This window comes from Myiozetetes cayanensis, unplaced genomic scaffold (genome assembly GCF_022539395.1).
Source record: "Myiozetetes cayanensis isolate MyiCay16 unplaced genomic scaffold, myiCay2020 scf1, whole genome shotgun sequence".
NCBI classification, from domain to species: Eukaryota; Metazoa; Chordata; class Aves; order Passeriformes; family Tyrannidae; genus Myiozetetes; species Myiozetetes cayanensis.
The window spans coordinates 127466269-127482108 of record NW_026086604.1 but is presented as its reverse complement, the minus strand read 5'-3'; the positions used below and the strand labels follow the sequence as shown (position 1 = coordinate 127482108).

Here is a 15840-nt window from a genome sequence, read left to right as displayed (position 1 = left end):
TATAAGCATTTCAATGCAATGTATAGAAGAGTAGATGGAAGGAATTAGTGAAATAAATAAGTATTGGTCAGTGTATTTTATATTCTGTCTTTGGCTTTTTATCTCTTTCCGCAGAAAGTATATGCCTTTTGGCAGAGTCGGTAAGTTAGAGACTGATAGTGCAGAGAAAGAAAATGTAGATTTTTCATCTGTGCAAATAAGATAAGGTTTGGTAAAAACAAATTTTTTCTTCATGCCTGACTTTCCAGTCCATTTTGGCTTTGACCCTTTGATGTCGTGGAACGGTACGGTTCAGTTACATTAGTCCCAGTTCTGGAAACAAACACTTACTAAAATATCACAGCACAGTCCTGCACTACTTAGTGTGGACATGCACCCTATTATGTATGGTTTTTCATACCAAGGGCAAGCTCTGGAGAGTCTTGCTGTGGAATTTGTCCCTTGACATGGCCATGCCTAGCATAGGATGCAGCTCCTAAAGGTTATAACTAAGGTCTTCAGTGAAATGGTAGTTGTGATTCTTGGTGCAGGTTTGCTTGGTTGAAGATAATTTCTGCAATTTTTTTAATCCTTGCTTAGTCTCCTGCTGCTTAACAAAAAAAAAAAAAACACTGAAGAAAAAAAGAAGAAACACAATTTTTGGGTTTTTTTCCTTCCTTTTTGAAAAAGATTTCTATAAGGTGTATAATGACAACGTTTAAGGTGTTGTATGAATTGCTTGTCAAAGGAAGAAAACTCTGTCTATACAAAACAAAGTTCTGACATGATAAGCACTTTGAAATTATGGTAGGACTTCTACAACTATTTTCCTTCCTCACATTTATTCATTTAGAGTTCTTCATACAGCTTTTTTTGTTTACTTGGCTGTATTTCTGAAGTAGACTGGAATAATTTGCTGAAGTTTTCTAGCTTATTTAATTGAATAATTTTTCTGGGTTTTTGCGATTGCTTGGTCTCTCTTTGGGCAGTCTCTGAGCTATCTTATTTTAATCACTTCAGACTCTCCTTCCTGGGCACTCAGAACAGTTCCAGAGGAGTGCAGTTGTCCAGACAGTTACAGCTGAGCACCTGGGAACCAGCGTCAGCTCCTGCTGAAAACCTTTCTTTGTATAAAAAAGTGCTGCAGTAAAAATGTGTGTGAGCAGAACAGATTGTTTTACATGTTTCTTTGTAAGGTAGTGGTTCAGGCTCCCAAGGCTGAGGCGGTGGGCGTGCTTTTCTTTGGTGTCTCATTTGATTTTTTTGTTTGTTTGTTTGTTTGTGGTTTTTTGTTTTGTTTTGGTTTTGTTATGCTGTAAAGGTTTCTCAAGATGGTTGTTGTTTAGTTTTTAATGATCTGCTTTCTTAAAGTCTGTAGAGTAGTGATCATTGTAGTAGTTTACGTTGTTTATGTTTGCTTTTCTTTCCTAAAGGTTGAGTCAGTGTTACCTTGGTAAGTTGGTAAGCTTCCTGCCCCTCAGCAAGAAAATACTAATCTTGCAACTGAAAATGTAGTAGCAGTATTGTAAAATACCATTTTTAAACCTTAACACATTTACACCATGTTCAGAAAGTTCTTTTGCCTTGAAAGCAATGTGCTTTTACAATTGGCCTTGCCTATCATTTCAGCATTAAGTTTCAAGAACAATTATGGATGTGTAAGTCAAAGCTCAAAAGGAAGGAAAATAACCTGATTTGTTGGTTTCAGTACATTTTCTTATGAAAAAAAGTCTTGTATATTAAGCAACTACTTGGAGTTAGTTGAGCTGTTTTAAGACAGCTTTTGAATACAGTAAGTTATACTTTATTTAATCAGTTTATTTTCTTGTAATCTATGTTCATGAGATTATGGAAACTATCAATTACAGTTTTATATACAGAGACAATAGAGCTATCCTATTTTGTGTAAACATTTGGGGTTAGTCTGTTTTCTGCTTTTCTTTGTCCATCAGCACACATCAAGTTCTCGGTAACAGTGTTGGTATTGTCAGAGCTGCTGTAGACTGTTCTATTGCCACAGCCTTGTCAGGTAGTACTTGTTTGTCCATGCCTTTTGAAAATCACTTAGTCCCTTTAAGACTGCAATTTTTTCAGTAGCATAAAGAAGTGTTGCAAAATTAAAACTAAAATATTTGCTATTGTGTGTGTATATATTAAAAAGTTCTAAAACTAGAGTGTTATGCAAAACATATTAGGACAGAAGAAGCACTGTTTTGGAGGATCATTGGTTGTTAGTGTGATCTGCAGAACCTGGAGACAGGTTGTGGAGTTTACTGGTTTTTGTAAAAAGTTAATGAAAGTGGATGATTGTAATTAACTAATAAGCTTAGTTTATACTTCTGATTAAAGTAATTAATTCCTAGTCTCCTCTTCCCACTAAGATGAAAGGCCTAACAGAAGTTTGGTACTGGGTTCAGCCAAAACACTGAAATGAAAATGTTCTCATTACATGTGACATTTTTTGGAGGAAGAGATTGAAGGAGACGCTTGTTCCTTACAGTTTTTTTTCCCTTCCTATTCATAAAAAATTTCTTCTTTGGAATAAACAATAAATGCTAAAGTAAAAATACACAACAATTAAACAGTATCATGCTCCTATTCATTTGATACCTGATATTTGCTAATACACATGCCTTTCTTTTGTAAAAACGTGTTCCAGATGAAATTTAATTCAAATCTGTGTATCTTATAAAGTTACTTGCCAAAGCACACACTATCTCTCATACTGCTGTTATTAGCAACCCCTTAAACAGGTAGTGCAGTCATATGCCTCTTTTAACAGTTCTTTATGCTGATATTTTCAGGCCTTTATAGCAAAGCCACTTTTATAAATAATTTTTAGTTGTGTATGCCAGTTGTGTGTAGCATTAGAAAACAGTTCTTTTCCTATGATGGTATGAGGAAATGAGACTAGACTAGAGAAAATTAAATAGATAAGACCTGTTGTAAAGTGTCTGCATGCAATCCTTCCTAACCTGTCCTACTGCACCAGCTACAGTTCATGCAGTTATTGTTCAGATAAGTTTGGTGCCTTTAATGAATTTTTTTAACACTTTGTGTTTTTTCCTGTTTGTCAAGGAGGGAGAAGAGCGTCTTGTAGTTTGCATCATTTCCATGTATACCTTGAAGTTATTTTATAAAATCTCTTTTGCCCAATTTGCTTACAAGGATGTTGTATGGGCTGTGATATGTCTTAAATATAATCAGAGTTCTGCTCAATCAGTAAGACCTGCTAGTCTGACCAAGGAAAAGCTAAGCAAGTTTGTTCTGCTCTGATATTGCTCTCTGCATGCTTGATGCTGGGTGCTACAGTATGTTCTCTGTAACTTGACATTTCTTGAAATTAAAATTTGGTTGGCTGCTGTTTAATGTCCTGGCTTATACTTCCCTCCTTCTCCTCCTCCTCCTCTTGAGGTTGGCACTCACTTTCAGTTTGTAGGACTTTACCTGTTTGCTATGGTACTCAAAAGGAGTCCCTGACAACAGACATTGTCTTGCAGATTTTCTTAATTACTGGAAGGGTTAACTTTAAGAAGTCCAGTGCACTGAAAAACATCTGATTTCTTTAAATAGTCTGTAGCCTTTTTCCCTGTTCTAGCCTGTATGTTTTGCCCCTGTATTGCTGCTTTCAGTCATTTGATCATTTCTGTTAATGAAGGCAGGAGAAAAAACGACATGCATCACTGAGGCCCTTTCAGAGTGATCTTGTGATTTTTGGGGGATTGGCACACTGGCTGTTTCCCTGGGCTTCCTTTTTGTTATAAACATGCTTTTGCAGTGCCTGCTTTTTAGAACAAATTAGGAGAATGAATGCTCATGCTGTGTTTGGCCACTGTATTTGAACCAGAGTTTGGCTCCTTAGTTGAATCCTTGGGTATCTTTGACTGAGCCAGTTCCCATGTAAATTTTGTCTTCAGATGCAACATTATTTTGGCATTTAAAAGATTAAAAAGATATTTACCTTCATGGGAAGCAGGCAGGAAGAAAAAACTCGTTTAAAATGTCTCCAAAGTGGCAGGCAACTGTGAAGTGTGATAAATACAAAATTAAGCCTTCGTAATATTTGTTTTTTACATAATTTGTAATTAGTCTTTGAGAGAAAGAAAGCTGCTTAGGTCTTTACCACTGATATTCTTCCCCCAGCTCTGTGACTTTCTATCTCTCCTAAGAACAGAGATTTGTTTGGTGGTCTGTGTGTTTGTTTCTTTTTGTTCTGTGTAAACATTTCAAAGCTTATCTCTCTTTTTTTGTTTATCTCTCTTTTTTTGTTTGTTTGTTTGTTTGGGTTGATTTGGGTTTTTTGAGAATGGAATGAAGTGAAAAAAAAAAAAGGCAGATAGAGACTTTTAATAGTTAATTGGTAGTGTCTTTGGCTCAGTTAATATTTTTAGATAATTGACTGTTGTGCCTAGATGACTAGATGTCGTCCCATGTGCAGTATACTTGTGGATGTGCTCTGTAATTACCTGAGAGCTGCTTGAAAGATTGTGTGAGGGTCAGCAAATATCCAGGCCTCTTGACTTGCTTATCCATTCTGAGAGCCTCAGCAGAATGCAAACTTCATTGTATTGTGAAGCATCTGGCCAGTTTAATTGCAGATTTATCTGACTGAATGTGAACACAGATCAGAGCAATGAATATTCATTTTGCAAATAATGTAGCATTTTAGCTAGCCTTTATAATCGTTCCTGTGCTCAGTGCAACTGTATCTAATAGCATTTGCCATAAGCTTCTTTTGGAAGTTCTGTCTTCTCAACAATCTATTTCTGTGAGATTTCTTAGTGCTACAAATGTTGTCTTGTATTGCTCAGTCAGCAGTCCTTGTTTTTAATATCGGAGTTTCTGTGGGGATCCATCAAGGCTCCTTGCTTTGTAGGCTTTTTGCTTCTGTAAGCGTATTACAAAATTTTCTTATAAGTCTGAGGATACTTTCCTCCTCACCTTTGTTAATGGAAACTCTGCTTTCCCAGTCTGTGTGATGTTCCATCTGCTATAGCCTGTTTTTGTCATTGTGTTTGATATCTTTGGAAGATGCAAAACTGAAAGAGCCTTTCTGATTAGGCAAATCCACCTCCCTGTTGCCTTGGGCTGCCACACCACAGGAGGAAACTGTCAACTAAAATCTGAGATAGTTAAAGTGAAACTTGTGAATTTTTGTTCCTCCACACCTCAAACCGTTTTAACAGCTTGGACACTATTATCTTCTCAGTGGTCTTATATTCTTAATGTCACTTTTGGCTTGGCTTTCATCCAAGCAGTAAACACATTCTGCTGCTGCTTTGTCTATGGCAGCAAAGTGTTGATCTTTCTGCTCATTTAATTTTCACCCAATGCTTACACATTGACATAATCAATTTTCACCTGCGCTACCTTTAATTGCTGCAGTATAACCACAATGGGTCTGTCAGATATTTTGCTGTCAGAATAACATCCTTGTTGGTTTTCCACTTTTCACTTGATCATCTGTGCAGTACCTTTTTTCTTGGCTTTCCAAGATCTTCAATGCGTATTCCTCCTTGTCTCGATCTTGACATACAGAATGAGTTATGCCACCACTAAGTTCCATTGGTGTTTCTGGTGCTCATTGCTCTCCTTTTCTCCTTAGGCAAAAGTGTCTGAAAAAAACCTGTGTGAATAGCAATTATTCTATTTCAGGTCACTTCTAACAGTTGTTCCCTGATGTGAAACCTGGAAGAAACTCGTGGTGACATTTGTGGTCAGATCGAGCCTCTTTCTTCCTCCTTCTTTAGTTACTTCAATGCAATTTCCTCTCATTTTATTTCCATGTCCAGTTGAAAAAACAAACAAACAATCCACAAACTTCAAGGCTGCTTTATTTTCCATTACCTTGTTTTTGGCTTCATCTTTTTCCAGGTTTTTACAGCCATTTGAGAATTAAACAGACTTGTTTTTTTGAGTCCAACCGTAAATGTTATGTTTAAGCATTATTGTTGTCACATTGGTTGTTGTGTTCATATGCTGCTTTACAACAGACATGTGCCACTGGTCTTGCTTTTGAAGAAATTATTTTTACCACTACTTTCTCACTGTGTTACTGTTATTTATTTTCATTCCATTGTCCCAGTTTAAATGGGACAAGGGTCTTTTGCTGAGGATGAATTAGGAGGAAAAGACCCAAACTTCTTTTTCTAAGCAATTATAAATCCGAAATTAAGAGGCTGCGATTGAAGGAAAACAAGTTATGGAAAAGGGAAAACAAAAAAATAACAGCCCTTTATTAAAAGGTATGTGTGTATTAACAGGAACACAAAAAAAACTAAGTAAAACAACCAAGCAATACTCCTATACCCACCAATAATCCCCTTCAAGAACAAAACCGATGAACCGGCAAAAAGGAAAATTTAAACAGTTCAATTTTTAGCACCCTTTGGTGCAGCTCCAGCCACAGTCAGCAGGGGGCGCCGTCGGGTCACTGGAGATGCAAAATTTGTAATGTCCTGTACCGTTCACCAGGTGGCGCTGTTGGGTCACTGAAGGTGCAGAACTTGTAGTGTCCTATTGTAGTCACCAGGTGGCGCTGTTGGATCACTGGAGGAGCAGAACTTGTAATGTCCAGTGCCCGTCACCAGGCGGCGCTGTGAGATCCTTGGCTGCCACCAGGTGGGGGGGAGGAAGAAGGGGAAGGAAAAACAACAGCAATAAAACAGAAAGTTCTCCCAATGGAAGAAAACTCACAAACTTCAGCTGATTAGGGTCCGTTGTAAGCAGGGCCTGCAGCCAGCCACAGCTGAGCCAAGAGCAGCAGCAAAAACTCCCCTCCGACAGGAAAAAAACAAAGAAACCCGGCAGTGTCTGCAGCCCGCAGCAGGCTCCCCTCAGGGCAGAGAGACTGCGCTCTCCCCCCAGCCTCCACCCCCTTCCAGTCACACACCAGCCAACTCCTCCCCCTTCGTTGTCAAGGAGACTAATCTCGGCCATTAGTGGGCTGAGGCCTGATTCTTTTGTTCAACTAATGGCCCATATACAGAGCACACACACACGGCAGGGGGAAGGGAAAGAAAAATTCCTTGCTAAAATCGGAACTATGACACCATGCATACAGACTGATATATATATTGTAGCACCTGTCTAGCCACAGAGTTTCTGTCCCCAGAGCCATTAAACGTTCTTACTTACTGAATCAGTGCCATATCATGCCTACCTTCTTTATCTGTTCTGGGGTTTATATTACCTTTACTTTGTAGCATTTCTCACCTTTTTATAGCCTGTGTGTAAGCATGATATGAGTAATTAATCCAAAGCCAGACCTACATATATGTTTTCATGTCCTGGTGCGGTTTTGGGAAGTAGCCAAGCTTTCGAGGGTGTCCATTTGCACACCCACTTAAACCAATATGATAGCTCTGGGAATTTCTTCCTTCTGTGGTTCCTCTTCTAGCTGTAACTTGTACATACATTCCTCAAGTGTACATGTGGGAGTTTTCCCTGTTTTTCTCTTTAATTTTGCAACAGGGCAATGGTGTAACCTGTTCCTTACTACAGTTTCTGTTCCGTTGCTGTGAATATTTCCTGGTTTTCTACCATCAAGATATCTTCAGAATAGAAGTTTTTGTGGAATAGTAGTTTGGTTGAGAACATCAGTTGTATTTTACTTACATTAGCCACAGCTCACATAAGCAGTAAAGCCCATGCATAAGTAAGATGCCTTTGTTATGTCTCCTCATTCGGTTGCTGTAAGATGGAAAATACTATCTGCAAGGGTGAGAAGTCAGTTTTGCAAAAGGCAGTTGGGCTAAAGCCTGTTTGGGTGTTAAGGTGTAGTGAGAAGTTTATTCTCTGCCTTTTTTTCTAATTTTTATTTTTTCCTTAGATGCTGATCTACATTATACGATTTTTTTCACCCATTTGAACACTATACTGTTCAAATAGAATACTCTGTGGTTATCTTTAAATTCAAGCTTGATTTAAATTACACCTTAAAATTTGAAACATTATTTCATTTTTTCTGGCATCTGAAAATGCTAAGCTGGAGCCATCCTTGCTGGTTTTGTGGGGTTTAATTTGTTTAATTCCTTGTTTTAGGAGGTCTCTGCTGATCCTTCAGGAACTCTCACAGCTGCTGAAGAGAGAAAAGAGAAGGTGCCAAGCCCACATCTCAGTCATCTTGTAGTTTTGACATCTGGCAATTCGCTGTATGGTTTGGCAGAGAGAGTGGTGGCCACAGAGTCCTTGTAGGTTGCTTATTGTACACAGTATTTTGTGATCACTGAAAGCTGGGGATGGTTTAAGAAATTGTGATTACAAGACAAAACCTTCTTGAGAGCTAAACAATTCCAACCTCTCAATGTTACTTTAAGTATGAGTGATTGAGGTAATTTCTTTATTAAAAATAGTGGGGCCTGACCATCTGGTCTAAGAACCTGCAAACACAAGCAATTAACTTTTACTGCAGGTAGTCCAGTAATTTCTGGCAATACAAGGCCAAATGTAACAGGAAAAACGTTTAATGTTAAAGATGCTAATTCAATATGTATGGTTCATTTTAACCTTATATTAAGTACTGAAATAGTGATGACTGAGACTCAAAACTGCATAGTTCATATTGGTTTAGTTTGGATTACCATATTTTTTGCAATGGGTAGAAGCAGAACTGTGAAGAAGAGATTATAATGAGCAAGTAATGCAGAAGTTACAAAGTGGTTTTTATTTGATCGAAATAATAGTAAGGGTCAGGTAGGAATTGTTTTTTTCCTACAAGAGATGACATTTAGAGATTAGCAATTAATTTTAAAAATATATTTTTCATTTATGCTTAGTTAGAAATTATTAACAAATTCTACCTGTGAGAATGAATATGAGATCAAGTTCTGTCTTATAGATTCACTAATATATAAGTAATTAGGAATGTTTTTTTGGGATTATGACACGGATTTATTACTATTTTTGTTGACTGTCCTGCAGTATGTAAATTGCTTGACACTTGGCCACTGACTTTACTAGACCTTGCAACAGACTTTTACAGTGTATCCTGAGTAAAATAGAAATATGAATTGTTGGTATTCAAGCCTTAGTCTCTTTATTAAAGAATTTGCTTTGCAAGCATATTTTAAAATTGTTAGAATTGAGAATACTTGTTATGCTGTCATGAAACTGATACAGTTCTTCTCAGGACCAAATTTTCCAAAGTTACATATTGTTATTGTCAAATATGTCAGCTGTAGAGTAGAAATTGTAAAGAGACGTGCCAAACATTGCATTTAGTTCACAGTAAATTTTCTTTGCTTTCAAAGGGTATTTCTGGCTGAGCAGTTTGAATTTCTTCAGCCTCATCTTGATGCAGTGATGCCAGCTGCCAAGAAGCCTTTTCTTCAGCAGTTCTATTCTCAGGTCAGAATTCTGTAATTCACAACTGATTTTTAAACAGAAGATTACTAACCAGAAATTTACTCAATTGAATTTTATTTATGTTCTGTTTCAGACAGTGTCAACTGCCAGTGAACTACGTAAACCAGTTTATTGGATTGTTGCTGCTAAAGCCATTGATTATGAGCAAATGCTACTTCTCATGGCTAATGTGAAATGGGATGTGAAGGAAATCATGTCACAGCACAATGTATATGTAGATGCTCTTTTAAAGGTGAATACCTTATGGGAAATGGTGTGCTAGAGTTTATATAAGCATTAAATTGTTTTCAGTGATGAATTTCTGACTACGTGGTGGTTGAAAGTGACCACAGAAGTTTAATGAGTCTCATGTGTAAGTCTAAAATTGTAGAGAAATGTGTAGCAAACAGAGCAACACTGAGGAAAATCCAGTTGATAGAAATAATGTGTTCTGGGGTTTTTTTAACAAAGTCTATTTGCTGTTCTGAATAATTTTGGTGACTGTCTTTGAGATGTATCATAGGGACTGTAGGTCAAATCACCACTGATAATGATCACACAGTATCTAATTGAAGTTGCTATATTTAGATGTTAATATTTTAAAAGGAAGGTAGGGGGAAGTTATTCACCCAACTTCTCAGTTGCATTCAGTAGAAGTGGTTATACTATGTCTTATGGCACACAGAACCAGTTCTTGGAACAATCCTTTTGTCATCCTTTTATATATGCCTAAATAATGTTTCTAAAGGTCTTCAGAGGGAAGATCTGGCACTAGTAGAATTATGCTAATTCTTACAGAGAAACTGGAAGTTTCATAGTTTTATTTTAAAGATATGTGAAGTGTGTATCCCAGAAAAGGCTACACATCTGTGTTGAATAACAGTTTTGATAGCACCTTTGTACTTTGTAGCTCTTCTCTGCTTGAAAAAAAATCAGGGCAAAGATGGAAGAATTTGACAGAGGATATATCGTTGTACTAAATTTGACAGAGTCTTTGTGATTACCCTTGTAATGCTGCCATGGATTTTTGATATCAGTTTGTACTTAAAATAGACTTAAAATAGTTGATCTCTGGATTAAAACTTTTTCCTTTTGTGAGTGTGCAACTGCTGATGAATTCACTTCAGGACAGTCAGGGCTAATACCATCTAAACCCAGTTCTGGTCTCTACATTATTATATGGCTGGTACTAATTACTACAAAAGCTTTTAGGTTACTGCTAAGCAATTAGTGATTTGCTGCATGCACTAGGACTCCAGGAATGTCAGATGTAGGTAGTGTCTAAAGTAATAGTCAACCGCTTTCAGCCGTGTGCACACATATGCAAAATTTTATATTCAGTCAGAGTATGTATGAAAGCAGATAAAGTGGGGAAAGATAATTGTTCAAGAAATTGATTGTTGTGGAGCATTAGGCATCTTCATCTTCAGAAGCGTGAGTTGTATGCCAATTAAAGTATGACATTGTGGTACCCTACTTCTTCTTGCCAAATTCATCTTTCAGGAAATTTGTGTTAAACACCAATTGATTAATCAGATTCCTTTCTGATTTTCTTCACTTACTGAATTTTTGGTGGGGAAGGGTATAAGAAGAAATTAACAGCCTTGGAATGAAAACATTTTGCTGGACAAATATGGTCTTAATAGACTGCACTGCAATCTGCTTTTGCTGGTTATACAGGACAGTTCATTACCAGTCTGCTTTATATTTAAGTAATTTGATACATTTTTTTAAATGATAGAAGCATGAGTGACCAGCAGCAAACTTCTGTTTCACTTCATATCAGTCACAAAATCATTGTAGTAGTAATTATGTTCAGTTATGACTAGTTTCTCACTCCTAGCATCAGCTCAAATCCATCCAGGACATTGATGTTTCATGTGGAAACAGGTCCCTTCCCTTAATCTGAATCGTTATCTAGTGCTGCAGTGTGCTCCTAAACTGTTAGATTTGGCCTCTCTCAATGGGTGCTCTCAGCTCCTTTTAAAGCACTGAGGAACTACCTAATCTGAAAGGTTGAAAAATGAAAAATGGTTACAATATTTCTGAGCTTCTCTTTGAAAGCTGATGGGGTGGGTATTTAGAGGGATAAAGAGATCATCACTGGATTTTCTTCAGTGGCTGTATATTGACTTAAAGTCAAATATGAGTTTAGGGAGTGAGGCAATGAAAATGGCATTTGAAGGATAAGCTACTTGGTTCATTTTTGAAGGTGTCATTTTCGCAGAGAACTACAGCCCTGGGGAACAGAACAGCATTTCCTTTTGAAAAAAAAAAAGTCACTGAGGGGGTGTTGTGAATTATATACTAGAAAGTGGTATGTTTTCTACTTTACACATTAATCTTTTCTGTCTATTAAGCTTCTCTGCTTTGCTCTTATTTTTCAATATTCTCTTTCATGTGCATCTCTAATTCTTTGTTGTTGTTGTATGATGTATAGAGTAGGATCCATTTTTTGCTAAAAGAGTAAACATCTTTTATGTTTTACCAGGAATTTGAAGAATTTAACAGAAGGTTGAATGAGGTGTCTAAGAGAGTCCGTATTCCACTGCCAGTCTCCAACATCCTTTGGGAGCACTGCATACGCTTGGCCAATAGAACTCTTGTGGAAGGGTGAGTAGTTCATGAAAGTCTTGCTTTTGGGTAAGTATGTCTATAATGATAACATTTATTTTATGGAAGTTCTAATTTTGTAGCGCCCGTATGCTTTTGTGAGCCTAAAAATAGTGCTTAACTTGCTCCTTAGCAGCTGTTTCACAGAGTGTGGCCCTAAGCCTAAAAGGGGTGGTCTTGTTCCTAGATACCTCTGAGGAATGACATTCAATGTATCACTGAAGCATTAGTGCTCTTTCAAAGCAACTTCTATATGGAAATTATCATTTCCCAGCAGGGCAAAGAAGAAAGTTAAAAGTGTAATTGTCAGCAGCTCAGTGGTGATACAATTTATCTTAGCCAGGAAGAAAGATGGAGTTGTCAACCATAGCTGTCATCTTGGAGTAGCCATGGAACAGAATTTCTCCAAATGCATCAGGAATAGAAAGGTGTTTTAGTTGTCTTGGTCAATAGAGGCTCAAGCACCTTAGTCAGGAACTGTAACAGCTTTCTCATCCCTCTCTTTTTTAATCAGTGTCCCAGTCTTTTCAGATTCAGTATTATAGCCTAAGTGTTGTAGACCTTTCATTCACTGTATTTATTTTTGTGGGTTTGTCCCCTTGCTACATATGTCTGGGCTCTCATCACAACTTCTTCTGCATCGTAGAATATGTGCTGTCTTCCACTCCTTTCCATATTTCTGTCCTGATTATCTTTATCCTATGCACTTCCTACTACCTGTTTTATTTCTTTACATCCCACTCTCCTGCTGTCTGCTCTAAATTAGGACCTCAACAAAACATCCTTCTTCTCCAAGTGTTAGGTGCCTTTTGAGGATTGTCAGCTTTCACTGTTTCCATCAAACCATCATTTTTTAACTCATGCCCATTTTTTTTCATGCCATCATCCTTTTGCAGTCTCTCAAGAGATCAATTTCGTGTTCAGAGCAACTAAATCCAGCCTCTGGATGGACCTCCCTCTGGCTTCTCAGTTCCTTCATATGACATATGACCTCTACAACTATCTTTCCTTTTGGAATTTTATTCTCCACTTATCATGCCTCAAATCAAAAGAAGTGAAATAAAGACATCTCTCTTCTCCTCACCTGCCCACCTTATCTTTCAGGTCAATAACACTCAGTCAGTCTGAGTCAGTCTGCAGAAGACATCCTAAAAGTTCTTGTCTGCTTTTAATTTAAAACCATAATTATGTTTCTCCTCAAGGTTCGAAGGGCTAGGTTAAACAAAATTAACCAGAAGCAAAATTAATTTTTATTTCCTTCTAAGTTTTGCTTTCCATTTTTTCTCTTTTTAGTTATGCCAATGTAAAGAAGTGCAGCAATGAAGGACGTGCCTTGATGCAACTGGACTTTCAGCAGTTCCTAATGAAACTAGAAAAGTTAACAGACATTAGACCTATTCCAGATAAAGAATTTGTGGAGACCTACATTAAAGCATACTACCTAACAGAAAATGACATGGAACGCTGGATAAAAGAACATAGGGTAAGAGAGTTAAATTTGCATAATGAATAATCAATGTGTTAAAAATTAATATATACATATATGTGTATATTAATTTATTATAATAAAATATGTATAGGAAGAAGTGTAAATGTAATTGTATGTGTGCATGTATGTGTTCATTATCACATGAAGTCAGTATGTGTTTGTATTAGTTCACAGTCTGATGACTGGGAAGGATGACTAAACCAGTCACAGCTACCTACTGTATCAGAAAATGTAGAGAACTAAAGCAAAGTGAAATGGAAAACATTTGTGTAATGTTCAGAATATGCCAAAGTGCACAACTCCATCCTCAAGAAGTATGGTTTGAAATCGCACCATGAAGTTTTACATTGCCTTTAGGAGCAGATTTCTTAAACTAAGTTGTAAAGCACGAGGAATAAGAATCCTTTCTTTTTCTTTCCTTATTTAGTAATGTTTAATCAGGATTAACATTGCTCTCTGAGATGAGTCTTCATTTGTGTTTTGAGAACACTCAGCATGCTTTCATGATAGCATAAACTAACAGTTAGAACAGGTCTGTGTAAGTAGTGGTCACATGCTATTGGAGATGCCCGTTGTTGAAGTGAAAAGTCTTTTAAAGTGTAGCACTGGAAATCTGTATTTTGGGATTACTTTAAATCCCACTAGAAATGGATGAAGGAAATTTGTCTGTAATATAATTTTCCTTGTTTTACCTGGAGTCAAGAGAGAGACTGTGAGCTGTTGTTTGATGACCTTTGTGGAAAAACTCTTGTTTAAACCCATTAGTGGAAGCTGTGTTTTGGATAGTGTTAGATATAAAGGTAATCCTGGCAAATATGGTGTTTTCACAGATGTTAAGAATTCTTATCTTAACATTTTTGTCATTTTTCCCTCCTTTACCATGTATTGAAGTTAACACTGTTTGGAGACTCTGTAGACAGAAGCATTTAGCATCTAATTGGAAATGAAAAGACAAAATAAAAAAGATGAACTTTTTTCGGTTTCTCTGTGTTAAAAGCTTAACTGTTTGCACACATATTTCCCACCAAAGGGAAATTTCTTCCTCCCAAAGAATGGAAAAAATATTAAAAATTGATTTATATACATATTCACAGAGTTGCTTTCTGTGAACTCTGTCCAACTCTTCTAAAGTTGTAAGCATTTTCCATTATAATCTGCCATGTAGTGAAATACAGTTTTGTCCCCTGCCTCAGCTCTGAAAACTATCCAGACCTGACTTAACTACTGCTTTAAATCTGCTTTATGTACTGACTGCTACTATCAGTTGAAAAGTCCACCCTGAGTATGTCTGCATTTTATTAATTTTGTATCTTTGGTGTTTTATTTTCCATAACATGATCTGCTTTTGTTTGCCAGGAGTATTCCACTAAGCAGTTGACCAATCTGGTGAATGTTTGTCTGGGCTCCCACATCAACAAAAAGGCAAGACAGAAGCTGTTAGCTGCCATTGACGACATAGACAGGCCTAAAAGATAACTGGAGAAAGCTGCTTTCCTTGTGACTCGTACCTTTTCCTGTTCATGTGAAGCATGCAGCCTCTCATGGACTAATGACAACATGAACTGTTGTGCATGACCTTTCTTACCAACATTGGAGGCACTCTGAAGTGACATAGTATTCTAAAATATGACTTTTCTAATCTGTAGAATTCTTTTCTGTTGTATTTCTTTCTTCTTTTTTTTTTGTGTTTTGTTTTGTTTTGTTTTACTTGCCCTTAGTAAAGGGACACTGTTTGTGTATCATTGGTGAGCTGTATATTTTGCAGAACTTATACTGTAAGTAAAATCAAAATCAGAGAGAAACACACTGGCTTAATATATCATTGATGCTCTTTATAAATAAAAGGGCTACTTGAAAATATGATTTCTTTCCTCCCTGCTTTCACTCTCAGAAACTGTGCTTTATTATGGACCAGTGTAAAATGAAAGGAAATGTACAATATTTGATCGATGTATCCTGCATGTGGATTAAGAGTGCAAATCAACTACATAACTCATGTTAAAGCCCCTCATCTTTATATGTATTTAAAAATGTCTGTTTATTTCAGAATTAATTTAGTCATATCAAAATTGTTGACTTCAGATTAATAGAAGGTAATAAATACTGTACACTAATATGATTTCTTTGTGAGACTTTGTTTTTTCCAATTCAGCAACTCAGAGTGTCAGCAATAATGCCAGGGAATTGGAATAATGTTTTTCTGGCTGAAGTTCTGGATTGATACTAAGATAATCTTCCTGTTTCCTGCTCAGCTGTAGATCCTGAGTGATCCTGAGCAAAGCAAAATGGCTTGGCTGCATATTTGTCCTAGAAATCAATTTGTCAGAGCTTCACTGACTACACTGAAGTTTTCAGGTTTGTCTTTGGTTTTCAGTTTGTAAAGTTTTAGAAATTTTATTTTTTATTACACAGTA

The 15840-nt window shown here is 36.8% G+C and overlaps 1 protein-coding gene across 2 annotated transcripts in view; it reads left to right on the top strand.

The window, feature by feature from the left end:
• Nucleotides 1-15545, top strand: part of VPS50 (VPS50 subunit of EARP/GARPII complex) — an 81819-nt gene extending 66274 nt beyond the window's left edge. For both annotated transcript variants that reach the window (XM_050312734.1, XM_050312725.1), the window contains exons 23-28: nucleotides 8023-8171; nucleotides 9231-9327; nucleotides 9419-9577; nucleotides 11816-11937; nucleotides 13231-13420; nucleotides 14783-15545. In XM_050312734.1, the coding sequence (XP_050168691.1) occupies nucleotides 8023-8171; nucleotides 9231-9327; nucleotides 9419-9577; nucleotides 11816-11937; nucleotides 13231-13420; nucleotides 14783-14902 (837 nt within the window). In that variant the 3' untranslated portion in view covers nucleotides 14903-15545. The remainder of the gene's footprint in view (nucleotides 1-8022; nucleotides 8172-9230; nucleotides 9328-9418; nucleotides 9578-11815; nucleotides 11938-13230; nucleotides 13421-14782) is intronic.
• Nucleotides 15546-15840: the final 295 nt, after the last annotated feature.